At 52.4% G+C, this 27,767-nt stretch overlaps 1 protein-coding gene across 3 annotated transcripts in view; it reads right to left on the bottom strand.

The window, feature by feature from the left end:
• Nucleotides 1-27,767, bottom strand: part of ntng1a (netrin g1a) — a 253,551-nt gene that overhangs the window by 1,984 nt on the left and 223,800 nt on the right. The window contains exons 3-7 of one of the 3 annotated variants that reach the window (XM_063065084.1): nucleotides 12,315-12,487; nucleotides 11,416-11,434; nucleotides 7,605-7,612; nucleotides 3,111-3,278; nucleotides 205-339 (exon numbers count right to left, since the gene is read on the bottom strand). In XM_063065084.1, coding sequence (XP_062921154.1) covers nucleotides 205-339; nucleotides 3,111-3,278; nucleotides 7,605-7,612; nucleotides 11,416-11,434; nucleotides 12,315-12,487 — 503 coding nt within the window. Of the gene's footprint in view, nucleotides 1-204; nucleotides 340-3,110; nucleotides 3,279-7,604; nucleotides 7,613-10,653; nucleotides 10,681-11,415; nucleotides 11,435-12,314; nucleotides 12,488-27,767 lie in introns of all 3 variants that reach the window. The other 2 variants (XM_063065083.1, XM_063065085.1) reach the window with 2 other exon arrangements.

Raw genomic sequence — 27,767 nt, 5'->3', positions numbered from 1 at the left:
TGTGGCAGCCAGTTAATTGGGTATATTTGAAGGAGGTTGATAGGGTCTTGATTAGTCAGGATGTCAAAAGTTATGGGGAGAAAGCAAGGCAATGAATTTGAGAGGGATAATAAATCAGTCATGTTGGAATGGTGGAGTAGACTCGATGGGCTGAATGGCCTAATTGTGACCTAATCTGGGATCAGCACAGAACCTGTTACTCACCTCGACAGCCCCGGTGCCAATGGTATCCGGGCAGGCATCGGTCACACTTGGGCCCAGTGGCACCTTCCTTACAGTCACAATGTCCCGTATCATTGCAGCCTCGATGCAGAGAGCCATCTGGGTGACACTCACAGTCTGCAGAGACAAGACAGTACACACACACGCTGCACACTGCCATTCTCACTAACATGTCAACACAAACCCGGCGAGGTGGTGCTGCCCCAGGCAGGAGAAGGGCTGCTCTTGGAGCAGGAGATGGGTTAGATTCCCCACAGCCTGCTGGATTCAGTGCTCCAAATCCCACACTCTTGGGAGAAGGCACAGGACTAACAGAGCTGAACATGACAGACTGAGCAATGGGAGCCTCACTAGAGTGAGGATTCGGCAGCACAGAGGAGCACTGTGTACCAACTGGACTGCCTGTGCGAGTATGGGTGTGGAGTACAGTTCATAGGCTCAGAACAGAACCTCGCAGACTCAGGGCCTGAAAACCAGAGGGTACAGGTTTAGAGTGGATCTCAGGAGCCCAGACAGTGGATGTGAAGAGAAGGTTTCCTGTTGAGAGGGCACAGGCTCCGAATAGCGGGACATCCTTTTAGAACAGAGATGAGGAAGAATTTCTTTAGGCAGAGGGTGGTGAATCTGGGGAATTCAGTGCCACAGATGGTTGTGGAGACCAAGTCATTAAGCACATTTGAAGCAGAGGTTGATAGATTCTTCATTAGTCAGGGCGTCAAAGGTTACGGGGAGAAGGCAGGAGAATAGGGGTCAGATGCATTAGGGGTATCAGTCATGATGGAATGGCACAATTGGGCTGAATGGCCCAATTCTTTCCTGTATCTTATGGATCGAGAATACAGCCTGGGGTGGGGGGGAGGTTAGGGAGGCAGAGATGCTCACATTATTGAAGAAACTATGATAGCTGAATCAGCAAGGCAGGAAAGTTACAGACCAACTGCCATGAAATAGGATTAGTACAGATGGAGAGCATGGGCACAATAGGCAAAGGCCCCGTTTCTATATTCCGTGGATCACAGACAGGGGATTAAGCAGATGCTGTGTCAGAGTATTGGCCTTAGTCCATGGTTAGTGAATTTCTGCCGAGTTGTGACCCTTAGGGTGAAGGGCTGAATGAGCCAGGTTCCATGTTCTCTGTCTACATAATAAAATACAAGAGACGGGAACACTTGCCCTAAAATAAATCAGGACGACATGGGGCAGCTGATGTGCGACCAAGAGGGAGTATGATGGGTGCTCTGGAATTGAGGGATGAGGAGTTTGCCAAACACGCTCCCTGAATTAGTTGTGAGGAGAGCTTGGATAGGCTGGGTTAGTTTTCCTTCAAGTGGGGAGACCTGATCAGATTCCTTCTCATTCACTTATCAGGTGTCTCATCTGCCCTTTCCCAACATTGACTGGGATGGCCAGAGTGCTGAGGGATTAGTTGGGTCAGAATTTGTTAAGTTTTCAAAAGCAACACATGCGAACAGATGGGGGACTCAGCAGATCAGGTAGCGTTTATTTTTCAGTATGTCCACTCTTTATCCCCCTCCATTGATGCTGCCTGACCTGCTGAGTTCCTCCAGCATTTTGTATGTGTTGCTCTGGATTTCCAGCATCCACCGAAGCTCCTGTGGGGACACGAGGCTGGGTAAGTGACCGAGGTGTCAGCGGGGAGCACATTAGAAGCAGTGACCATTAATGTTAAAATAGTTATAGAACAAGGTAGGACTGATTGACAAGTTAAAGTCCTGACTTGGAGCAAGATTAATTTTAATGGTCTTAGACAGGAATTTACAAAGGTTGAGTTGGGGAGGATACTTACAAGGAAAGGGATGTTTGGCAAGCGTAAGGCTTTGAGAAGTGAGAGAGAGGAAGAGTTCGAGGCCAGCATGGCTGGCAGGATTAGGGAGTCGGACCTGATGAGGGATATTGAGTCTGTATTCAGGAAGAGCATGCATCAGGCAGCTGGGTGAAGCCGAGGAATACAAATCAGAAGGAAGTCAGGAGTGAAGAAAGGAAACAAGAGACATCCTTTGCAGATAACATCAAAGGAAGTCTTCAAAGATACTTCAGGCATTTTAAGAGCAAAAAGGACCCCCTTATGGATCACTGTGGGTGCCTATATGTGGAACCGCAGAAGTCTGGTAAGCTATTATGTGAAATATTCTCATCTATATTTACTGAGATGAGTGCCTTGGAAACTGGGAGTTTGGGGAAAGATCACAGCCCTCAACCATATAGATGGTGTGAAACAGGAGGCACTGGAGATTTTGAGGTGTCTGAAGGTGGATCAATACCCAGTACCTAACCAAAAGTATCCTAGGACATTACGGGGAGTGAGAGACGACATTACTAGTGCCTGGTAGAGATACTCCAATCATCTTTAGCTGTGGCCAAGGTACTGGAAGATTGGGGATAGCTAATGAAGTAATTTTATTGAAGAAGGGTTGCAAGAACAAGTCAGGGACATGGGGCCAGTGAGACTAACAACAGTGGTGGGAAAGTTACTGGAGGAGTTCTGGGGGTCAGGATCGACCTGCCTGACTGATTGGTGTAGTGGGTACAATAGTCAGGATATATATGGTGGGCTGAAGAGTTTGTTTTTGTACTGTGTGACCCTGTGAATGTAGGCCACAGTACAAACCAGGAAAGGGTGTGGGGAAGAAGACACCTTTGTGGTGGGGCCAGTACTGCCTCTGGCCTGTAGGCTATTCCACAGAGACTGGCCCCAAAGAGTCAGGGTGGGGAAGGGGAGATCGCTCCGGTGGGGGTAGCCTCTGGCTTCAGAGGGATTGAGGGAAAGTTTCCACCATGTGCCCTTTCAAGGGTATAGTCCTGGCTTCTTGCCCCAAAGGCGGGGGTGGGTCGAGACGGCGAGAGCGGAGGCTGCAGCGGGAACTGACCTAGGCAAACGTGGTGATGGTCCAGCGGCACCGCGTGGTTTCGGTGTGAGCCCAGGCGGCAGAATTGGCAGTGTGGCCCTCTAGTGTTGTGCCTACAGCCCACGCAAACGGCGGCGTTGAGCAGCTGGAGGTAACTGCAGCGTGTCGAGTGGCCGAAGCAATGACAGTCTTGCAAGGAAAGGACAGACAGAGTAGACGGGGGGCGTAGACAGGACGAAGACATGCCGCAGACAGGTCACATGCTACAGCAATGAGATGTGGGGGTGAGGGTCTTCAGTAGAACATCTGGATCACTGCTGGTTGCCCTACAGTCTACACTGAAACTGCCTTCATCTGGTCTTGAGAGACTGATGCCTGGCCACCAACACCGGACCAGTCCACCGGCAGCCTCCTGGAGAATGGCCGGTGTGACACGCCCTGCCATAGACACCAACCAACCCTACCCCCAGAGGGGTCAAGAGAGCAAAGGCCAGGAGGGTGTTCAGAGGTGGAAGCCAGCATCAGTGATGGAGTAGAGAGTGGGGGAAGTTAAGGTGAGGGAGCACAGAGATCATAGAGGGGTGGAGATTAGAGATGAGGAGGTGTCCACTGTGGGTTGAGTCTGTGAGGAAGGTGAAGAGTCAATGTTTGCCACTGACCCCATAAATGTAAGTGTTGGTCACTCCTGGTCAGTGTGGGGAGTAATGGTCACTCCTGGTCAGTGTGGAGAGTAATGGTCTCCTCTGGTCAGTGTGGGGAGTAATGGTCTCCTCTGGTCAGTGTGGAGAGTAATGGTCATTCCTGATCAGTGTGGGGAGTAATGGTCACTCCCGGTCAGTGTGGAGAGTAATGGTTACTCTTGGTCAGTGTGGGGAGTAATGGTCACTCCTGGTCAGTGTGGGGAGTAATGGTCACCCCTGGTCAGTGTGGGGAGCAATGGTCTCCTCCGGTCAGTGTGGGGAGTAATGGTCTCCTCTGATCAGTGTGGAGAGTAATGGTCTCCTCTGGTCAGTGTGGGGAGTAATGGTCACTCCCGGTCACTGTGGGGAGTAATGGTCTCCTCTGGTCACTGTGGGGAGTAATGGTCTCCTCTGGTCAGTGTGGAGAGTAATGGTTACTCTTGGTCAGTGTGGAGAGTAATGGTTACTCTTGGTCAGTATGGGGAGTAATGGTCACTCCTGGTCAGTGTGGGGAGTAATGGTCACCCCTGGTCAGTGTGGGGAGCAATGGTCTCCTCCTGTCAGTGTGGGGAGTAATGGTCTCCTCTGATCAGTGTGGAGAGTAATGGTCTCCTCAGGTCAGTGTGGGGAGTAATGGTCACTCCCGGTCACTGTGGGGAGTAATGGTCTCCTCTGGTCACTGTGGGGAGTAATGGTCTCCTCTGGTCAGTGTGGAGAGTAATGGTCACTTTTGGTCAGTGTGGGGAGTAATGGTCTCCTCTGGTCAGTGTGGAGAGTAATGGTTACTCTTGGTCAGTATGGGGAGTAATGGTCACTCCTGGTCAGTGTGGGGAGTAATGGTCACCCCTGGTCAGTGTGGGGAGCAATGGTCTCCTCCGGTCAGTGTGGGGAGTAATGGTCTCCTCTGATCAGTGTGGAGAGTAATGGTCTCCTCTGGTCAGTGTGGGGATTAATGGTCACTCCCGGTCACTGTGGGGAGTAATGGTCTCCTCTGGTCACTGTGGGGAGTAATGGTCTCCTCTGGTCAGTGTGGAGAGTAATGGTTACTCTTGGTCAGTGTGGAGAGTAATGGTTACTCTTGGTCAGTATGGGGAGTAATGGTCACTCCTGGTCAGTGTGGGGAGTAATGGTCACCCCTGGTCAGTGTGGGGAGCAATGGTCTCCTCCTGTCAGTGTGGGGAGTAATGGTCTCCTCTGATCAGTGTGGAGAGTAATGGTCTCCTCAGGTCAGTGTGGGGAGTAATGGTCACTCCCGGTCACTGTGGGGAGTAATGGTCTCCTCTGGTCACTGTGGGGAGTAATGGTCTCCTCTGGTCAGTGTGGAGAGTAATGGTCACTTTTGGTCAGTGTGGGGAGTAATGGTCTCCTCTGGTCAGTGTGGAGAGTAATGGTTACTCTTGGTCAGTATGGGGAGTAATGGTCACTCCTGGTCAGTGTGGGGAGTAATGGTCACCCCTGGTCAGTGTGGGGAGCAATGGTCTCCTCCGGTCAGTGTGGGGAGTAATGGTCTCCTCTGATCAGTGTGGAGAGTAATGGTCTCCTCTGGTCAGTGTGGGGAGTAATGGTCACTCCCGGTCACTGTGGGGAGTAATGGTCTCCTCTGGTCACTGTGGGGAGTAATGGTCTCCTCTGGTCAGTGTGGAGAGTAATGGTCACTCCTGGTCAGTGTGGGGAGTAATGGTCACTCCTGGTCAGTGTGGGGATTGATGGGGACTCCTAGTCAGTATAGGGAGTTATGATCATTCCTGATCAATATGGAGTGTTACGGTCACTCTTGCTTATTGTGGGGAGTATTGTTCACTCCTAGTCAGTCATAGAGGAATATAGATTGGAAACCCTTTAGTTCACTTGCCCATGAGCTGGTGCCATTTGCCTGCATTTGACCGCGTGCCCCTTCAATCCCCTTCCATCCTTGTACTTATTCAAATATCTTGTTTTTGTACCCACCTCTAGAACTTCCCCCAAGAGCTCGCACCACTTACCCATCATCCTCCATGTGAAAAATTGCCCCTCAGGTTCCCTCTCATCTTAAACCTGTGCTATTTCCCTGGGGAAGTCTCACCCTATGTATACCCCTCATGATTTTATATACCTCTATAAGGTCATCCCTCAATCTCGTATGTTCCACAGAGCAAAGTCCTAGCCTGCCTAATGTTTCCCTGCAACTCAGGTCATTGAGTCCGAGCAAGATACTCATAAATCTTCTCTGCACTCCTTCCAGTTTCACCAGATCTCAAATTCAAATATCTGAGATGCAGAGGGACTTGTGCAGAACACCCTAAAGGTTAACTTGCAGGTTCAGTCGGTGGTGAGGAAGGCAAATGCAATGTTAGCATTCATTTCAAGGGGTCAAGAATACAAGAGCAGGGATGTGATTCTGAGTCTTTGTAAGGCACTGGTGAGGCCTCACCTTGAGTATTGTGAACAGTTTTGGTCTTCTTATCTGAGAAAAGATGGCACTAGAGAGAGTTCAAAGGAGGTTCACAAGAATAACTCAAGGTTGAGGTTATGGAGTACTTGGTGACACAGGACAAGATAGGACAAAGTCAGCATGGTTTCCTTAAGGGAAAATCCTGCCTGACGAACTTGTTGGAATTCTTTGAAGAGTTTACAAGAGGATAGATAAAGGGGATGCAGTGGATGTTATATATTTGGACTTTCAGAAGGCCTTTGCCAAGGGGCCACACATGAGGCTGCTTACCAAGTTGAAAGCCCATGGTATTACAGGAAAGTTACTAACATGGATAGAGCACTGGTTTATTGGTAGGAGGCAGTGAGTGGGAATAAAAGGATCCTTTTCTGGTTGGCTGCCAGTGACTAGTAGTGTTCCGCCGGGGTCAGTGTTGGAACCACTTCTTTTTATGCTGTATATCAATGACTTAGATGATCGAACAGATGGCTTTGCTGCCAAGATTGAAGATGATATGAAGATTACTGGAGGAGCAGGTAGTGTTGAGGAAACAGGTAGGCTGCAGAAAAGCTTAGATTAGAGGAATGGGCAAGAAAGTGGCAAGTGAAATACAATATTGGAAAATGCATAGTCATGCACTTTGGTAGAAGAAATAAATGTACAAACTATTTTCTAAGTGGGGAGAAAATCCAAATTTCTGCAATGCAAAGGGACTTGGGAGTCCTTGTGCAGACAACCTAAAAGCTAACTTGCAGGTTGATTTGGTGGTGAGGAAGGCAAATGTAATGTTAGCATTTATTTCAAGGTCTTGAATACTTTATACTTTATTGTCGCCAAACAATTGATACTAGAACGAACAATCATCATAGCGATATTTGATTCTGCGCTTCCTGCTCCCTGGATTACAAATCAATAGTAAATATTAAAAATTTAAATTATAAATCATAAATAGAAAATAGAAAAATAGGAAGTAAGGTAGTGCAAAAAAAAAACAAGATGCAGGTCCGGATATTTGGATGGTACGGCCCAGATCCAGGTCAGGATCCGTTCAGCAGTCTTATCACAGTTGGAAAGAAACTGTTCCCAAATCTGGCCGTACGAGTCTTCAAGCTCCTGAGCCTTCTCCCGGAGGGAAGAGGGACGAAAAGTGTGTTGGCTGGGTGGGTCATGTCCTTGATTATCCTGGCAGCACTGCTCCAACAGCGTGCGGTGTAAAGTGAGTCCACGGACGGAAGATTGGTTTGTGTGATGTGCTGCACCGTGTTCATGATCTTCTGCAGTTTCTTTTGGTCTTGGACAGGACAACTTCCATACCAGGTTGTGATGCACCCTAGAAGAATGCTTTCTACGGTGCATCTATAAAAATTAGTGAGGGTTTTAGGGGACAGGCCAAATTTCTTTAGTTTTCTCAGGAAGTAAAGGCACTGGTGGGCCTTCTTGGCAGTAGACTCTGCATGGTTGGTCCGAGTCAGGTCACTTGTGATACTGACCCTGAGAAACTTAAAGCTTTTGATCTGTTCCACTTGCGCACCACCGATGTAAATTGGGTCGTGCGGTCCGCTACTCCTTCTGAAGTCAACAACCAATTCCTTCGTCTTGCTGACATTGAGGGATAGAATGTGATGCTGAGGCTTTATAAGGCACCGATAAGGCCTCACATTGAATATTCTGAATATTTTTGGGCTCCTAATCTCAGAAAAGATTTGTTGGCATTGGGGAGAGTTCAAGGGAGGTTCACAAGGATGATTTCAGGAATGATAGGGTTATCATACCAGGAACGTTTGATAGCTCTGCTGGAATTTAGAAGGATGATGGAGGATCTCATTGAAACCTTTTGAATGCTGAAAGGCCTAGACAGAGTAGATGTGGAAAGGATGTTTCCTGTGGTGGAGGAGTCTAAGACATGAGTACAAAGCCTCAGGATAGAGGGGCACCCATTTAAACAGAGATGTGGAGAAATTTCTTTTGTCAGAGGGTGGTGAACTTGTGGAATTTATTACCACAGGCAGCTGTGACGGCCAGGTCATCGGGTGTATTTAAGGCAGAGATTGATAGGTTCTTGATTGGTCATGGCATCAAAGGTTACAGGTAGAAGGCCGGGGAATGAGATTAAGGAGGAGAAAAAAGGGATCAGCCATGATTGAATGGTGGAGCAGACTGAATGGGCCAAATGGCCTAATTCTATGTCTTATGGTGTTTTGGACTTTTCTTTTGTTTAAAACTGTACAGTTCTCCAAGTGCAGTCTCCCCAATTACTTCATACAACTGAAATAGAACAACCCAACTCCTATTCTAAGTGCCCTGACTGATGAAGGCCAGTGTGCTAAATGCCAATTTCACCACCGTATCTAGTTGTGACTCCACTTACAGTGAATTATATGCCCGTGCTCTTAGGTTCCTCCGTTCCACAACACTCGCCAGTGCCCTACTATTCAGTGTATGTCCTACCCTGATTTGACTTTTCAAATGCAAAATCTCCCATTTGAAAGCCATTTTCCCATCCTCAGCCCACGTAGTGTAGCAGCTGATCAAGATCCACATCATTTTTCATAGCCTTCCGCATTATCTACAATACCATTGCAAACTTCTTAAGCATACCTTATAGATTCTCATCCAAATAGTTTATAATAACCACAGACAACAGGGGTTTGCAGAACCGACCCTTGTGGTTTCCATTCTGAGAAATAACTTTCAACTAGCACCCTCTGACCACTGAGACAAGTATGAAGCTAACGTGCAGTCTTCTCCTGGATCCCATGTGATCTAATGTCGAGATTAGCCTGCCATGAGGGAACTTGCTAAAGTTTTTATAGATAGCATCCACTGCCCTACTCTTATCTACCTCCTCAAAAAACACTGAGGTTTGTCAGATACAACTTCCCATGCACAAGTCACTCCCGGTCAGCACAGGTAGTTACAATCACTCTTGGTCAGTGTGGGGAATTATAATAACTCCCATTCAGTATGGAGAGTTATGGTCACTCCTGGTCAGGGTGGGGAGTTGTGGTCACTCCTGGTCACTATGGAGAGTAATGGTCACTCCTCGTCAGTGTAGGGAGTAATGTTTACTCTTGGTCAGTGTGGCAAGTTATGGTTACTTCAGTTCATTATCACTGTGAAAGAGGGTTTGGGGCTTTACTCTGTGTGATGCGGTGGATGACATGGATGGCATGCAAAGAGTTAAACAAACATGAATGAGTTGATATCCAGGGACAGATATCCGGGCCGTTTCCCATCCCCGTACTGGGAGGTCAGGGTGATAGCCAGTGCCCACTGTCCACAGTCAAGAAACACATGCGGGCGGCGACCAGTAGTCCCGTCACTTCCCACCAGGCACCCCCTCAGACAGTGTGGCCAGAATGTGAACATACCCATCCCCTCCCTGTACGTGTTTGTGCCCATGCTTGGACACATTTATCAGATACACTGGGAGCAGATCCACCTTTGCTCATATCCAGCTGTTCACACAGACCTGTTCACTCCCACCTGTTCATACCTACCCATTCACACTTAGCCATTCATATCCACCAACCTCACACCCACAAGTTTACACATGCCTGTTCACACCTACCAGTTCATATCTGCCTGTTCACCGTCATCTGTTCAAACCCATCTGTTCACATCTGCCTGTTTGCACCCAGCTGTTCACATTCACTCGTGAGCACTGACCTGGTCACACACACGTGTTCACACTGACCTGCTCATGCCCACTCATTAAAACCTACTTGCTCACATGCACCTGTTAACATTTGCCTGTTCGCATTTAGCTGTTCACATCCATCTGTTAACACACCTATCCACGCCACCTACTCACACCTGCCTGTTCACATCTACCTGTTTACAACCAGCTGTCAATATCCACCTGTACACATCCACCTATTCACACCTACCTGTTCACACCCATCTGTTCACACACCTGATCACACCCACATACCTGTTCACAACCACATGTTCACATACTCAATTGCTCGCACCCACCTGTTAAAACCTACTGGTTCACATCCCCACTTTCACATCCACCCCACCACACCTACCTTTTTACTCGCAACTGTTCAGACCCACCTGCTCACACCCACCCATTCAAGCTTACCTGCTCACATCCATCTATTCCCATCCCCTCATCCACACCTACTTGTTCTCACCCACCTGTTCTCTCTCTCTCTCACACACACACACACACCTGTTTACACACTCATCTGTTCACATCCACCTGTTCACACCCACCCAATCACAGCCCGCTGTTCACATATACACCTGTTCACATCTGGCTGTTCACATACACACCTGTTCACACACACCTGTTCACACTGAGCTGTTCACACTTACCTGTTCATGCTTATCTTCTGCTCACACCCACTTGCTCACAGCCAGACTCTGCCCACACTACCAGCCAGTTCACACTCACACCATTGTCCCATCAGTGCGGGATGGGGCAGGTTTGTGCCTCAGGTCATAGAGTCTGGGTCATACTTACGGCCACTGGAGACAGTGTCTGGGATGCCTGGAGACAGAGAGAGACAGACTGTGAGGGATACGCCGGACCCTGATTTCTGCTGGTCAGTCAGAGTATACTCGAACGGCAGGAGCGGTTTCTCATGGAGAGAAGCACTGGGCTGTTGTGGAAGTAGATCACCCAACACCCCCACCCCCACCCATCAGTCTTATGTCTGTGTCACAGGGTTACCACCGGGGTGGGGGTGTCACTAAACCACCTTCAGTATCCACTCCTCACATTGCTTCCTGCTCCCAACTTTTACTTCCACCTCTTCAGATACTCATCACCCAGGGGACGCTGCCCCTCCTCCCACTTTCCCAGCAGATAACATCACACGGCAGCCGTGACTCACCGCTGCCACTCCCGTCCCGGTGCTGATGCAGAGACACGAGAGCCCCCACCCCCAGCAGCAGCCCCTCAGCTCCACTAACCCGTGATGGCCATGATATTTATCCAGAGTCACACCTATTTCCCATAACACTCTAGACCTCACTAACTAGGGAGGGGGGGGGCCTGTTCAAACATTTCTATTCCAGGGGGAGGCTTTTCACACCTCCCTGGACTGTTCAAATGTGGTCATTGTACCTGCCCTTGCCACCCACTCTGGCAGCTTTTACCCTAACCCAAAAACCTGCCCCTCAGATTCTATTAAATCTCCCCCTCTCAGCTTAAACCCATACTTTCTAGTTGTAAACTCCCGTGCCCCGGGGAAACGACTGGCACTACTCAGCTTATATACACCCATCATGATTTAATAAACCTCTATATGGTCACCTTTGAGCCTCCACTGCCCCAGGGTAAACAGTCTCAGTCTCTTTATAAATCAAACTCTGGTCCTGCGAACGTCCTGATGGACCTGTTCTGTGTCCTTTCCCTTCTCCCATCCTCTTTCTCTCCGTCTGTCTCTCTCGCTGCCCCTTTCTCTCTCTCTCACTCACTCTTTCATCCTCCCCTCACTTTCCCTGCCCAATGGTCTCCATCTCTCCCCTGCCTCCACCACCTTCTCACTCCCCTCCCCTCACTTTCTCTGCCCGATGGTCTCTCTCATCCCTCACCCCTCTCTCACTCCATCCTCCCCTGCTGACATTTCCAGTCTAGAGCATCAACTGATTCTCCCGTGACAGATCTCGTCTGATCTCTTTTGAATGTTTCAAGCATTTTCCAAATGTATTTATTTCCCTCTTGCCACCTCTCACTCTCGCTCTTCCTCCAGCACTGTCTTCAGCTCTCTGCCTCACTCTTGCGCTTTCTGCATATCTATTTCACCAGCTGAGCCCCATCCCATCGTCTATGTGTCGCAGAGACTCCCCCTTCCCTTTGGGTGTCAAGCCGTGCTGTGGAGATTCTCCTACTCTACTCCTCTTTCTCTCCCCTGGGCCCTCTCCTTACCTCCCACCCTCTCTCTCCAATACTCCAACCCTCCTTCCCCCTTTCATCTGTTCCTCTTCTCCAAACCCTATCTCTATCCCCTTTCTCCCTCTCCATTCCACCCCTCCAGCCCCTTCTCTCCTTCACCCTCTCCTTCCCTGTTTCTCTCCTCCCCTGCCTGTTCTTCCCCACTCCTCCTTCTCCTTCTCTCCTTCCCGGCACCAGCCCAAATGGCACGCTGCGGGAGTAGGGTGGAGGAGCCAGCTACTCACAGATGTTGGCCGTGCCTTTGGGGATGGGCAGGTAGGACCCTGCTCTCCAGGGCCGGCCTCGGAATGCTTTCTTGCACCGTCCGCAGTCGGGACCGGTCGTGTTATGTTCACACTCGCAGGTCAGCTTCCCCTTCTCCACCACGCAGTTGTTGGCATGTAGGTTGCACTTGCAGCTGGAGACAGGGCAGATGGAGAATCAGGACAGGCCGAGGCCTCAGCTCTGCTTCCTGGAGCAAGCCCCTCTGCAGCTCTCAGGCCATACGTATGCTTCCCTGGGTCTCGCCCTACCTCTCCCAGGAGTGGTGCCCAGTCTCTATCTCCCCAGGAAGGAGCTCCATCTGCCAGGGACCTCTCCATCTCCCCGACAGGGCTCACCCTAGCTTGGGACCATCCATCCCCTGAGATGGCACTCCCTCTGCTTGGGACTGGGTCCATCTCTCTGGGACAGTGCTTGCTCTACTTGGAACCTGTTTACTCTCCCCAGGACAGTGCACTTTACTTGGGACCCTCTTCATCTCCTCAGGAAAACAATTCATCTGCTTGGGGCCCTTTCTGTCTCCCCAGGACGGAGCTCGATCTGCTCAGGACTCTCCCTATATCCCCAGGATTGTGCTCCCTCTCCACCGAACCTCTCTGTTTCTCTCGCAAACTCTGGATTCGCATCCCTCTGCTTGGCAGGTACCTGCTGCATCTCCACAGGACAGCCCTCTTCTGTTCTGCAGGATGTTGCCCCCGCGATACAAGACCCTCTCCTGCTCCGCCGGAATGAGTTCCATCCATACAAGACTCTGTCTGTCTCCCTAGGAGGCTGTTCCTTCTACACAAGACCATGTCTAATTCCCAGGGAGGGTGCTCCCTCGATACAAGACCCTGTCCACCTCCCCGGGAGTGCGTCTGTTGACACAGGACCCTCCCCAGCTCCTGAGGGTGGGGGGGGTGGGGCTCTCCCTCTATACAAGACCCTCCCTGTCTCCCTGGGAGGGTGCTCCCTTGACACATGACCTCTCTGGTTTCTGGGGGTGGGCGGTGCTCCCTCTATACTAGACTGCCCGTCTCCCCTGGAGGGCACTCTTTCTACACAGGACAGTCCCTTGACACAGGACCCTATCCGTCTCCCAGGGGTGGGGAGTGCTCTCTCTGCACAGGACCCTATCCGTCTCCCAGGGGTGGGGAGTGCTCTCTCTGTACAGGATCCCTCTCCAGGAGGAGGTTCTTTCCACAAAGCATTCTCTCTCAGCTTCCTGGGAGGCCGTTCCCTCGACACAGGACGCTCTCTTTCTCCCCAGTATGGGACTCCATCTGTCCGGGGCCCTCTCTGAATCCCTGGGTATTGCTCTATCTGTCCAGGACACTCTCCGTCTCCCTGGGATGGCACTCCCTCTACTCGGGACCCCTCTATCTCCCCGGGACGGCACTCTATCTGCCTGGGGTCCTCCCCATCTCCCTAGGAGGGTATTCTATCTGTCATGGACCCGACTCCTCTCCTTAGGACAACACTCCTTCCACCAGGGACCACTCCTTCCTGGGACAATGCTCCATCTGTCCAGGACCCTCTCGCCCTCCCCCTCCCCTGGACAGCACTCTCTGGCTGGGAATATGCTCCCTCTCCCTGAAGCCCCCTTCAAAACTGGGGCACAAATCGTTCCTCAGACTGGCTGACCCACAGGAGGATGAGAAGGCAGTGATGGGAGGGGAGGGGTCTGTGAGGATTTCCTCCCCAACTCTCTCAGGGTACCAGGCCACTCCAAGAGGGTTTGGGCACTGGCTCTTTCTGCCAGAGCTGGTTTCATCACTGCAGCCACCGCTTCCCGGATTACCCCGCACACAGCAAGATACCACAATGCCAGAGATGCACAGAAGTTTAAAGTCCCTTGGTGTTGCCCTTCTCCGGCGGCCGAGTCTTCCTCCCTCCCTTCTCCACTAACACCCCATGTCTTCCACACCCCACCCTCCCCGACACTAACACCCCGTCTCTTCCACATTCCACCCTCCCCGACAGTAACACCCCATCTCTTCCACACCCCACCCTCCTCCCTGTCTCTTCCACACCCCACCCTCCTCCCTGTCTCTTCCACACCCCACCTTCCCTTCTCCACTAACACCCCGTCAATTCCACACCCCACCCTCCCCGACAGTAACACCCCATCTCTTCCACAGCCCACCCTTCCCGACACTAACACCCCATCTCTTCCAAAACCCACCCTCCCCTCCCTTCTCCCCGTCTCTTCCACACCCCACCTTCCCTTCTCCACTAACACCCCGTCTCTTCCACACCCCACCCTCCCCGACACTAACACCCCGTCTCTTCCACACCCCACCCTCACCGACACTAACGCCCCGTCTCTTCCACACCCCACCCTCCCCGACACTAATGCCCGTCTCTTCCACACTCCACCCTCCCTTCTCCACTAACACCCCGTCTCTTCCACACCCCACCCTCCCCGACACTAACACCCCATCTCTTTCACACCCCATCCTCCCTTCTCCACTAACACCCCGTCTCTTTGACACCCCATCCTCCCTTCTCCACTAACACCCCGTCTCTTCCACACCCCACCCTCCCTTCTCCACTAACACCCAGTCTCTTCCACATACCACCCTCCCCGACACTAACACCCCATCTCTTCCACACCCCACCCTCCCCGACACTAACACCCCATCTGTTCCACACCCCACCCTCCCTTCTCCACTAACACCCCGTCTCTTCCACACCCCACCCACCCTCCCCGACAGTAACGCCCCATCTCTTCTACACCCCACCCTCCCTTCTCCACTAACACCCCATCTCTTCCACACCCCACCCACCCTTCTCCACTAACACCCCGTCTCTTCCACACCCCACCCACCCCGACACTAACACCCCGTCTCTTCCACACCCCACCCTCCCCGACACTAACACCCTGTCTCTTCCATACCCCACCCTCCCCGAAACGAACACCCCATCTCTAACACACCCCACCCTCCCTTCTCCACTAACCCCACATCTCTTCCACACCCCACCCTCCCCGACACGAACACCCCAACTCTTTCACACCCCACCCTCCCCGAGACTAACACCCCATCCCTTACACACTCCACCCTCCCTTCTCCACTAACACCCCGTCTCTTCCACACCCCACCCTCCCTTCTCCACTAACAACCCCGTCTCTTCCACACCCCACCCTCCCTTCTCCACTAACACCCCGTCTCTTCCACACCCCACCCTCCCTTCTCCACTAACACCCCGTCTCTTCCACACCCCATCCTCCCTTCTCCACTAACACCCCGCCTCTTCCACACCCCACCCTCCCCGACACTAACACCCCATCTCTTCCACACCCCACCCTCCCTTCTCCCCTAACACCCCCTCTCTTCCACACCCCACCCTCCCTTCTCCACTAACACCCCATCTCTTCCAGATCCCACCCTCCCTTCTCCACTAACACCCCGTCTCTTCCACACCCCACCCTCCCTTCTCCACTAACACCCCGTCTCTTCGACACCCCACCCTCCCTTACACTAACACCCCATCTGTTCCACACCCCACCCACCCTTCTCCACTAACACCCCGTCTCTTCCACACCCCACCCTCCCTTCTCCACTAACACCCCGTCTCTTCGACACCCCACCCTCCCTTACACTAACACCCCGTCTCTTCCACACCCCACCCTCCCTTCTCCACTAACACCCCGTCTCTTCCACACCCCACCCTCCCTTCTCCACTAACACCCCGTCTCTTCCACACCCCACCCTCCCTTCTCCACTAACACCCCGTCTCTTCCACACCCCACCCTCCCTGACACTAACACCCCGTCTCTTCCACACCCCACCCTCCCCGACACTAACACCCCGTCTCTTCCACACCCCACCCTCCCCGACACTAACACCCCGTCTCTTCCACACCCCACCCTCCCTTCTCCACTAACACCCCGTCTCTTCCACACCCCACCCTCCCTTCTCCACTAACACCCCGTCTCTTCCACACCCCACCCTCCCCGACACTAACACCCCATCTCTTCCACACCCCACCCACCCTTCTCCACTAACACCCCGTCTCTTCCACACCCCACACACCCCGACACTAACACCCCGTCTCTTCCACACCCCATCCTCCCTCCTCCACTAACACCCCGTCTCTTCCACACCCCACCCTCTCCGACACTAACACCGCGTCTCTTCCACACCCAACCATCCCTTCTCCACTAACACCCCGTCTCTTCAACAGCCCACCCAGCCCGACACTAACACCCCGTCTCTTCCACACCCCACCCTCCCCGACACTAACACCTCGTCTCTTCCACACCCCACCATCCCCGACACTAACACCCCGTCTCTTCCACACCCCACCCTCCCCGACACTAACACCATGTCTCTTCCACATACCACCCTCCCTTCTCCACTAACACCCCGTCTCTTCCACACCTCACCCTCCCCGACACTAACACCCCGTCTCTTCCACACCCCACCCTCCCCGACAGTACCGCCCCATCTCTTCCACACCCCACACTCTCCTCCCTTCTCCCCGTCTCTTCCACACCCCACCCTCCCCGACACTAACACCCCATCTCTTTCACACCCCACCCTCCCTTCTCCACTAACACCCCGTCTCTTCCACACCCCACCCTCCCTTCTCCACTAACACCCCTTCTCTTCCACACCCCACCCTCCCTTCTCCACTAACACCCTGTCTCTTCCACACCCCACCCTCCCTTCTCCACTAACACCCCGTCTCTTCCACACCCCACCCTCCCTTCTCCACTAACACCCCGTCTCTTCCACACCCCACCCTCCCCGACACAAACACCCCGTCTCTTCCACACCCCACCCTCCCCGACACTAACACCCAGTCTCTTCCACACCCCACCCTCCCCGACACTAACACCCCATCTCTTCCACACCCCACCCTCCCTTCTCCACTAACACCCCGTCTCTTCCACACCCCACCCTCCCTTCTCCACTAACACCCCATCTCTTCCACACCCCACCCTCCCTTCTCCACTAACACCCCGTCTCTTCCACACCCCACCCTCCCCGACACTAACACCCCGTCTCTTCCACACCCCACCCTCCCCGACACTAACACCCCGTCTCTTCCACACCCCACCCTCCCTTCTCCACTAACACCCCGTCTCTTCCACACCCCACCCTCCCTTCTCCACTAACACCCCGTCTCTTCCACACCCCACCCTCCCTCCTCCACTAACACCCCGTCTCTTCCACACTCCACCCTCCCTTCTCCACTAACACCCGTCTCTTCCACACCTCACACTCCCTTCTCCACTAACACCCCATCTCTTTCACACCCCACCCTCCCTTCTCCACTAACACCCCGTCTCTTCCACACCCCACCCTCCCTTCTCCACTAACACCCCGTCTCTTCCACACCCCACCCTCCCTTCTCCACTAACACCCCGTCTCTTCCACACCCCACCCTCCCCGACACTAACACCCCGTCTCTTCCACACCCCACCCTCCCCGACACTAACACCCCGTCTCTTCCACACCCCACCCTCCCCGACACTAACACCCCGTCTCTTCCACACCCCACCCTCCCCGACACTAACACCCCATCTCTTCCACACCCCACCCTCCCTTCTCCACTAACACCCCGTCTCTTCCACACCCCACCCTCCCCGACACTAACACCCCATCTCTTCCACACCCCACCCTCCCCGACACTAACACCCCATCTCTTCCACACCCCACCCTCCCTTCTCCACTAACACCCCGTCTCTTCCACACCCCACCCTCCCCGACACTAACACCCCGTCTCTTCCACACCCCACCCTCCCTTCTCCACTAACACCCCGTCTCTTCCACACCCCACCCTCCCTTCTCCACTAACACCCCGTCTCTTCCACACCCCACCCTCCCCGACACTAACACCCCGTCTCTTCCACACCCCACCCTCCCTTCTCCACTAACACCCCGTCTTTTCCACACCCCACCCTCCCCGACACTAACACCCCGTCTCTTCCACACCCCACCCTCCCCGACACTAACACCCCGTCTCTTCCACACCCTACGCTCCCTGACAGGTACGCCCCATCTCTTCCACACCCCATCCCTCCCCGACACTAACGCCCCGTTTCTTCCACACCCCACCCTCCCCGACACTAACACACCGTCTCTTCCACATCTCACCCTCCCCAACACCAACGCCCCGTCTCTTCCACACCCATCCCCGACACTAACACCCCGTCTCTTCCACATCCCACCCTCCCCGACAGTAACACACCATCTCTTCCACAACCCTCCCTCCCCTCCCTTCTCCCCGTCTCTTCCACACCCGACCTTCCTTTCTCCACTAACACCCGGTCTCTTCCACACCCCACCCTCCCCGACACTAACACCCCGTCTCTTCCACACCCCACACTCCCTTCTCCACTAACACCCCGTCTCTTCCACACCCCACCCTCCCGGACACTAATGCCCCATCTCTTCCACACCCCACCCTCCCGCCACTAACACCCCGTCTCTTCCACATCCCACCCTCCCCGACAGTAACACACCATCTCTTCCACACCCCACTCTCCCCTCCCTTCTCCACTAACACCCCGTCTCTTCCACACCCCACCCTCCCCGACACTAACACCCCATCTCTTCCACACCCCACCCTCCCCGACACTAACGCCCCATCTCTTCCACACCCCACCCTCCCTTCTCCACTAACACCCCATCTCTTCCACACCCCACCCTCCCTTCTCCACTAACACCCCGTCTCTTCCACACCCCACCCTCCCCGACACTAACACCCCGTCTCTTCCACACCCCACCCTCCCTTCTCCACTAACACCCCGTCTCTTCCACACCCCACCCTCCCTTCTCCACTAACACCCCGTCTCTTCCACACCCCACCCTCCCCGACACTAACACCCCGTCTCTTCCACACCCCACCCTCCCCGACAGTAACGCCCCATCTCTTCCACACCCCACCCTCTCCTCCCTTCTCCCCGTCTCTTCCACACCCCACCCTCCCCGACACTAACACCCCATCTCTTTCACACCCCACCCTCCCTTCTCCACTAACACCCCGTCTCTTCCACACCCCACCCTCCCTTCTCCACTAACACCCCTTCTTTCCACACCCCACCCACCCTTCTCCAGTAACACCCCGTCTCTTCCACACCCCACCCTCCCTTCTCCACTAACACCCCGTGTCTTCCACACCCCACCCGTCCCGACACAAACACCCCGTCTCTTCCACACCCCACCCTCCCCGACACTAACATCCTGTCTCTTCCACACCCCACCCTCCCCGACACGAACACCCCATCTCTACCACACCCCACCCTCCTTTCTCCACCTACACCCCATCTCTTCCACACCCCACCCTCCCCGACACGAACACCCCATCTCTTTCACACCCCACCCTCCCCGAGACTAACACCCCATCCCTTCCACACTCCACCCTCCCTTCTCCACTAACACCCCGTCTCTTCCACACCCCACCCTCACTTCTCCACTAACACCCCGTCTCTTCCACACCCCACCCTCCCTTCTCCACTAACACCCCATCTCTTTCACACCCCACCCTCCCCGACACTAACACCCCATCTCTTCCACACCCCACCCTCCCCGACACTAACACCCCATCTCTTCCACACCCCACCCTCCCTTCTCCACTAACACCCCGTCTCTTCCACACCCCACCCTCCCTTCTCCACTAACACCCCGTCTCTTCCACACCCCACCCTCCCCGACACAAACACCCCGTCTTTTCCACACCCCACCCTCCCCGACACTAACACCCCGTCTCTTCGACTCCCCACACTCCCTTCTCCACTAACACCCAGTCTCTTCGACACCCCACCCTCCCCGACACTAACACCCGGTCTCTTCCACACCCCACCCTCCCTTCTCCACTAACACCCCGTCTCTTCCACACCCCACCCTCCCTTCTCCACTAACACCCCGTCTCTTCCACACCCCACCCTCCCTTCTCCACTAACACCCCGTCTCTTCCACACCCCACCCTCCCTTCTCCACTAACACCCCGTCTCTTCCACACCCCACCCTCCCTTCTCCACTAACACCCCGTCTCTTCGACACCCCACCCTCCCCGACACTAACACCCGGTCTCTTCCACACCCCACCCTCCCTTCTCCACTAACAACCCGTCTCTTCCACACCCCACCCTCCCCGACACTAACACCCCGTCTCTTCCACACCCCACCCTCCCCGACACAAACATCCCGTCTTTTCCACACCCCACCCTCCCCGACACTAACACCCTGTCTCTTCCACACCCCACCCTCCCCGACACGAACACCCCATCTCTTTCACACCCCACCCTCCCCGAGACTAACACCCCATCTCTTCCACACCCCACACTCCCCGACACTAATGCCCCATCTCTTCCACACCCCACCCTCCCTTCTCCACTAACACCCCGTCTCTTCCACACCCCACCCTCCCTTCTCCACTGACACGCCGTCTCTTCCACACCCCATCCTCTCTTCTCCAATAATACCCCGTCTCTTCCACACCCAACCCTCTCTTCTCCACTAACACCCCGCCTCTTCCACACCCCACCCTCCCCGACACTAACACCCCATCTCTTCCACACCCCACCCTCCCTTCTAAACTAACACACCGCCTCTTCCACACCCCACCCTCCCTTCTCCACTAACACCCCATCTCAGCCACACACCACCCTCCCCGACACTAACACCCCGTCTTTTCCAAACCCCACCCTCCCGGACACTAAAACCCCGTCTCTTCCACACCCCACACCCCCTTCTCCACTAACACCACATCTCTTCCACACCCCACCCTCCCCGACAGTAACGCCCCATCTCTTCCACACCCCACCCTCCCGACACTAACACCCCGTCTAATCCACACCCCACCCTCCCCGACACGAACACCCCGTCTCTTCCACACTGCACCCTCCCTTCTCCACGAACACCCCGTCTCTTCCACACCGCACCCTCCCCGACACTAAGACCCCATCTCTTCCACACCCCACCTTTCCCGACAGTAACGCCCCATCTCTTCCACACCCCACCCTCCCTTCTCCACTAACACCCCGTCTTTTCCACACCCCACCCTCCCCGACACTAACACCCCGTCTCTTCCACACCCCACCCTCCCCGACACTAATACCCCGACTCTTCCACACCCTACGCTCCCTGACAGGTACGCCCCATCTCTTCCACACCCCATCCCTCTCCGACACTAACGCCCCGTCTCTTCCACACCCCACCCTCCCCGACACTAACACACCGTCTCTTCCACATCTCACCCTCCCCAACACCAACGCCCCGTCTCTTCCACACCCATCCCCGACACTAACACCCCGTCTCTTCCACATCCCACCCTCCCCGACAGTAACACACCATCTCTTCCACAACCCTCCCTCCCCTCCCTTCTCCCCGTCTCTTCCACACCCGACCTTCCTTTCTCCACTAACACCCGGTCTCTTCCACACCCCACCCTCCCCGACACTAACACCCCGTCTCTTCCACACCCCACCCTCCCCGACACTAACACCCCGTCTCTTCCACACCGCACCCTCCCTTCTCCACGAACACCCCGTCTCTTCCACACCGCACCCTCCCCGACACTAACACCCCGTCTCTTCCACACCCCACCCTCCCCGACACCCCCCTCTCTTCCACACCCCACCCTCCCCGACACTAACACCCCGTCTCTTCCACACCCCACCCTCTCCGACACTAACACCGCGTCTCTTCCACACCCAACCATAACTTCTCCACTAACACCCCGTCTCTTCCACACCCCACCCTCCCCGACACTAACACCCCATCTCTTCCACACCCCACCCTCCCCGACACTAACACCCCGTCTCTTCCACACCCCACCCTCCCCGACACTAACACCATGTCTCTTCCACATACCACCCTCCCTTCTCCACTAACACCCCGTCTCTTCCACACCCCACCCTCCCCGACACTAACACCCCGTCTCTTCCACACCCCACACTCCCCGACACTAACGCCCCGTCTCTTCCACACCCCACACTCCCGGACACTAATGCCCCATCTCTTCCACACCCCACCCTCCCTTCTCCACTAACACCCCGTCTCTTCCACACCCCACCCTCTCCGACACTAACACCGCGTCTCTTCCACACCCAACCATAACTTCTCCACTAACACCCCGTCTCTTCCACACCCCACCCTCCCCGACACTAACACCTCGTCTCTTCCACACCCCACCCTCCCTTCGACACTAACACCCCGTCTCTTCCACACCCCACCCTCCCTTCTCCACTAACACCCCGTCTCTTCCACACCCCACCCTCCCTTCTCCACTAACACCCCGTCTCTTCCACACCCCACCCTCCCCGACACTAACACCCCGTCTCTTCCACACCCCACCCTCCCCGACACTAACACCCCATCTCTTCCACACCCCACCCTCCCCTCCCTTCTCCATTAACACCCCGTCTCTTTCACACCCCACCCTCCCCGACACTAACACCCTGTCTCTTCCACACTCCACCCTCCCCGACACTAACACCACATCTCTTCCACAACCCACCCTCCCCGACACTAACACCCCATCTCTTCCACACCCCACCCTCCCTTCTCCACTAACACCCCGTCTCTTCCACACCCCACCCTCCCTTCTCCACTAACACCCCGTCTCTTCCACACCCCACCCTCCCCGACACTAACACCCCATCTCTTCCACACCCCACCCTCCCTTCTCCACTAACACCCCGCCTCTTCCACACCCCACCCTCCCCGACACGAACACCTGTAGGGGAAATGTGTGAACTATTTGATATCTTCCAAGGTAACCCAATTTCTGACCCTCCCCGACATGATTCAAACTGTCATAACACTTAGGTCAGTATCTGCTTTTGCATCTGTGGTTTAAAGAGACAATTTCTATGTTGTTTTGTTGCTATTTATGTAGATGAATGGAGCGCAGAGGCATTAGACCTTTCATATGGATGAATCACGAAAGGTTAGCGGGCAGTTGCAGCAGGTAGTTGGGGAGGCAAGCAGAATATTGACTTCTTTGGCAGGGATGCTGTAGCTCAGAAATAGGGAAGTCTTGTTAGTCCCACCTGGAGGGTGCTGATGCTTTGTTGCTGGTGGGGGTGGAGGGTTGTTGCCCTGCTGCTGCTTGTATGTGGGAGGGACATTGGGGGTTCTAATCAACACTCACAACATGCTGGATAAACTCAGCAGGTTGGGCAGCATCCGTGGAAAAGATCAGTCCAACATTTCGGGCAAGAACCCTTCGTCAGGACCTAACGAAGTGTTCCGGCCCAAAACGTCCTGACGGAGGGTTCCGACCCGAAACGTCGACTGATCTTTTCCACGGATGCTGCCCGACCTGCAGAGTTCCTCCAGCGTGTTGTGAGTGTTGCTTTGACCCCAGCATCTGCAGGTTATTTTGTGTTTACGGTTGGGGGTTCTAATGTTTTAACTGTCATTTATTCTTTCTTGGGGCTTTCCTTTGTTTTCGTGGAGGTCTGCAAAGAAAAAGAATTTCAGGATGTATATTGTATACATTTCTCTGACATTAAATGCACTTATTGAAACTCACTGAGTAGTACATTCAGTTTTAGCTTCCTCCTTAAGCATAAATATGCTAGCATTGAAGGTAGCCCAAAGGGAATTCTTGAGGTTAATTCCTAGGACGAAAAAGTTTGTCCCACCATCGTGGCTAAAGGAGTTATATCTGTACTTTTGGAGTTTGGGAAAAATGAGGGTTAGTTTTATTGAAATATCTAAAATGCTAAAGGGGATATGGCTGGGTAGATGCTGAAGTAGGAAAGTCTTTGACAAGAGGGCATAGTTACAAGACTGGAGAATAGTCATTTAAAGCTGTGATAGAAATTTCTTAGCAAACTCTTGTGTATTTAATATTTCAGTAATATTTAAGTAATATTGGAAATATATTTTTTGATTAAGCATTCTTTGTTGTTAAGTTGTGGGTTGTATGGCATTTATCTTATGCCACCATGCTATATGCAAGAGCTTTGCTTCAAGAAAAATGAAATTAGACATGTTATTCCTGTCTCCATCATTTTGCCTTCAATTAGTTTTATGTTTTGGAGTTACACAACATAATAGTGACAATGAGGAGGTTTTAAACAAATCTGAGATGATTACCTAACTGTTGAGGCATAATGAGATGTTTGAGTTTTTAAAAAAAAAAAACATGTATTTTTTCTTCAAAGGGGGAGAACAAAACATTCAGTTTTATAAAAAGGCAAAAAATGGATGATTTTACTGGTTCATAAACAATGATAAGACCATAAGGCCATAAGAGATAGGAGCAGAATTAGGCCATTTAACCCATTGAGTCTGCTCTGCCATTCCATCATGGCTGATCCCACTCAACCCCATAATCTGCCTTCTCCCCATATCCTTTGATGCCCCGACCAATCAGGAAACAATCAATTTCCACCTTAAGATACGCACAGACTTGGCCTCCACCAAAGACTGTGGCAGAGCATTCCACAGATTAGCTACTCTCTGGTTTTCAAAAAATGTCTCCTTACTTCTGTTCTAAAAGGTTGCCATCAATTTTGAGGCTATGCCCTCTAGTTCTGGATACCCCCACCATAGGAAACATCCCCTCCACATCCACCCTATCTAGTCCTTTCAACATTCAGTAGTTTTCAAAAAGATCCCCCCTTCATTCTTCTAAGAACCAGTGAGTACAGGCCCAGAGCTGTCAAACACTCTTCATATGGTAACCCTTCATTCCTGGAATCATCCTTGTGAACCTCCTCTGGACTCTCTCCAATGACAACACAGCCTTTCTGAGACATGGGGCTCAAAACTGTTGACAATACTCCAAGTGTGGCCTGACCAGTGTCTTATAAAGCCTCAGTATTATCTCCTTGCTTTTACAAGGGGTGATTGATAAGTTCATGGCCGAAGGTGGAAGGAGTCAAAATAGAAAACCTAGCACACTTATTTTTCAACATAGTCCTCTCCTACATGTCCACTCTTACTCCAGCGGTCGTGGAGCATATGGATCTCCTCTTTGTAGAAGTGGTTCACAGCAGGGGTGATTGATAAGTTTGTGGCCTAAGGTAGAAGGAGATGAGTTATACAGCTCTCATTACATTCACGTGCAGTTCAACTCTTTGAGTGAAAATGCAGAAAACTTGAAGTTAATAACTCATCTCCTTCTACCTTCGGCCACAAACTTATCATTCACCCTGCTGTGGACCACTCCTGGAGGCCCAAGACACCAACTTCTACAAAGAAGAGATCCGTATGCTCCATGACCGCTGGACTAAGAGTGTAAATGTAGGGAAATAAATATACCAGGTTTTCTAAAATTGACTCCGTCTACCTTAGGCCACAAACTTATCAATCACCCCTCGTATATTCTATAAATGCCAATATTACATTTGTCTTCTTTACTACAAGCTCAAGCTGTAAATTTACCTTCTGAGAGTCTTGCATGAGGACTCCTAAATCCCTCTGCACCTCTCTTGCTTAAACCTTCTCCCCATTTAAATAATAGTCTACACTATTGTTCCTTTTACCAAAATGTATTATAATACATTTGCCAACACTGTATTCCATCTGCCACTTTTCTGCCCAGTCTTCCAATTTGTCTAAGTCTAATTTGTTCAGCCACGACACAGTGATGCCCACAACGTCATACCGACCAATCTTTAATTGTGCCTCGAGTTCATCCACCTTATTCTAAATGCTACGTACTTTTAAATACAGCACCTTCAGTCCTATGTTCTTCACACTTTTAAATTTAACTCTTTTTTTCTGTCCATATTTGTACCCAATCATTGGCTTGTCCTTTGATGTTGCACCCATAATCTACTAGTAAACCTGCTGGCTCATCCTCAGCTCTGTCATTCTGGTTCCCATCCTCTGCCATAGTAGTTTAAACTGCTCCCAACAGCTCGAGTAAATCTGCCCGCAAGAATAATGCTCCCCCTCGGATTCAAGTGCAACCTGTCCCTTTTGTACATGTCCCACCTGCCCCAGAAGAAGTCCGAGTTATCCAGAAATCTGCATCCCTACCCCCCGCCCCAATTCTTCAGCCATGCATTTATCTGCCACCTCATTCTATTGCTATCCTCAATGTCGCGTGACACAGGCAGTAATCCAGAGATTACTTCCCTTGAGGTCCTGCTTCTCAGCTTCCTTTCTAATCCCCTGTATTCTGTTTTCAGGACCTCCTCCTTTTTTCTTCTCATGTCGTTGGTACCCACAACTTCTGGTTGCTCACCCTCTCTTCTCAGGATATTGTGGACGTGTCCAGAAACGTCAAGAACCCTTCTATCTAACTACCATCCATGTTTCCTTTTTGTATCCACAGAATCGCCTATCTGTCCCTCTGATTGTAGAGTGCCCTATAACTGCTGTAACTCTTCAGTTCCCTACCCTTCTGAGCCACGGGGCCAGACTCAGTGCCAGAGTCACAGCCGCTGTTGCTTCCCACAGGTAGGTCATCCCCCCAACAGTACACAAAATGGAGTACTTATTATTGAGGGATGGCCACAGGGGTGCTCTCCATAATCTGATGTTTCCCCTTCCCTCTCTCGACAGTCACCCATTTATCTGTCTCCTGTGGCCTTCTAGCATTTATCTATCTCTGCCTCACTTTCCCCAAGAAGCTGAAGTTCATCGAGTTGAAGTTCCAGTTCCCTAACTCAGACTCTAAGGAGCTGCATCTCGATTCACCTGGTGCAGGTGGGGCCATTGGGGAGGCTGGGAGTCTCCTGGAAATCCCACATCGGACAGCCAGAACAGAACACCAGCTCTGTAGACATGCCCCCTGTTTTCTCTAGAGTTGAATAAGAAATAAGGAATGAACTTACCTGGACTCCACCTGTTCTCACTGAAGCCCTGTTTGAGCCAAATCCTTCCTACTCTGTCTCAGACTACTCCGATGGCAACCCTTCCCATGATGACTGCCCCGGTAGGTGGTACCTCTCTTCTATAGAGAGTGGGCTTCCCTGTTGAAAATCTTTTTCAGTCCTGTGTGGGAATGCTTCTGTTGCATCTGCACAGTACTCCAATCAACAACTCCTGTCAAAAAACTTGCAGCTTTTATGATAATAATCATAAATCTAAAATAATAGAAAGAATAGAAATGGCTGGCTACATCAGAAAGATTAATATGTTCAATTGCAGAAGAGATAGCTGGATTCTGCATACTGAGTGAATTAGGCAGCATTTTAAAGCAGATGAAATAGCCAATAAGAAACAAGTGCCAGTTTCGCTGAGTACGTTGAGTTTAAAGGCATAAATTTGCTTAAAGTTTGATTGCTCCAAGCAAACCAGTTGAAATGAGCTTTGCTGATATTGTGAAAGTAACACAGGTACACTTAGAACTGAAACTATTGTTGATTGCAGAATACTTTAGGTTTCATAAGTGGAATCAGAAGGAAGGGAGTCCATTTCAGTGTACGTAGCTGAATTGAAGAGTTGTCTGAGCATTGTAAGTTCAGCAATGGGCTTAATGAGACACTGAGAGGTTGTTTAGTGTGTGGAATCTTCC

Source organism: Mobula hypostoma, chromosome 12 (assembly GCF_963921235.1).
Source record: "Mobula hypostoma chromosome 12, sMobHyp1.1, whole genome shotgun sequence".
Lineage (NCBI taxonomy): Eukaryota > Metazoa > Chordata > Chondrichthyes > Myliobatiformes > Myliobatidae > Mobula > Mobula hypostoma.
Note: the sequence above shows the minus strand (reverse complement) of the source record. Positions and strands in the feature narration are given on the sequence as shown.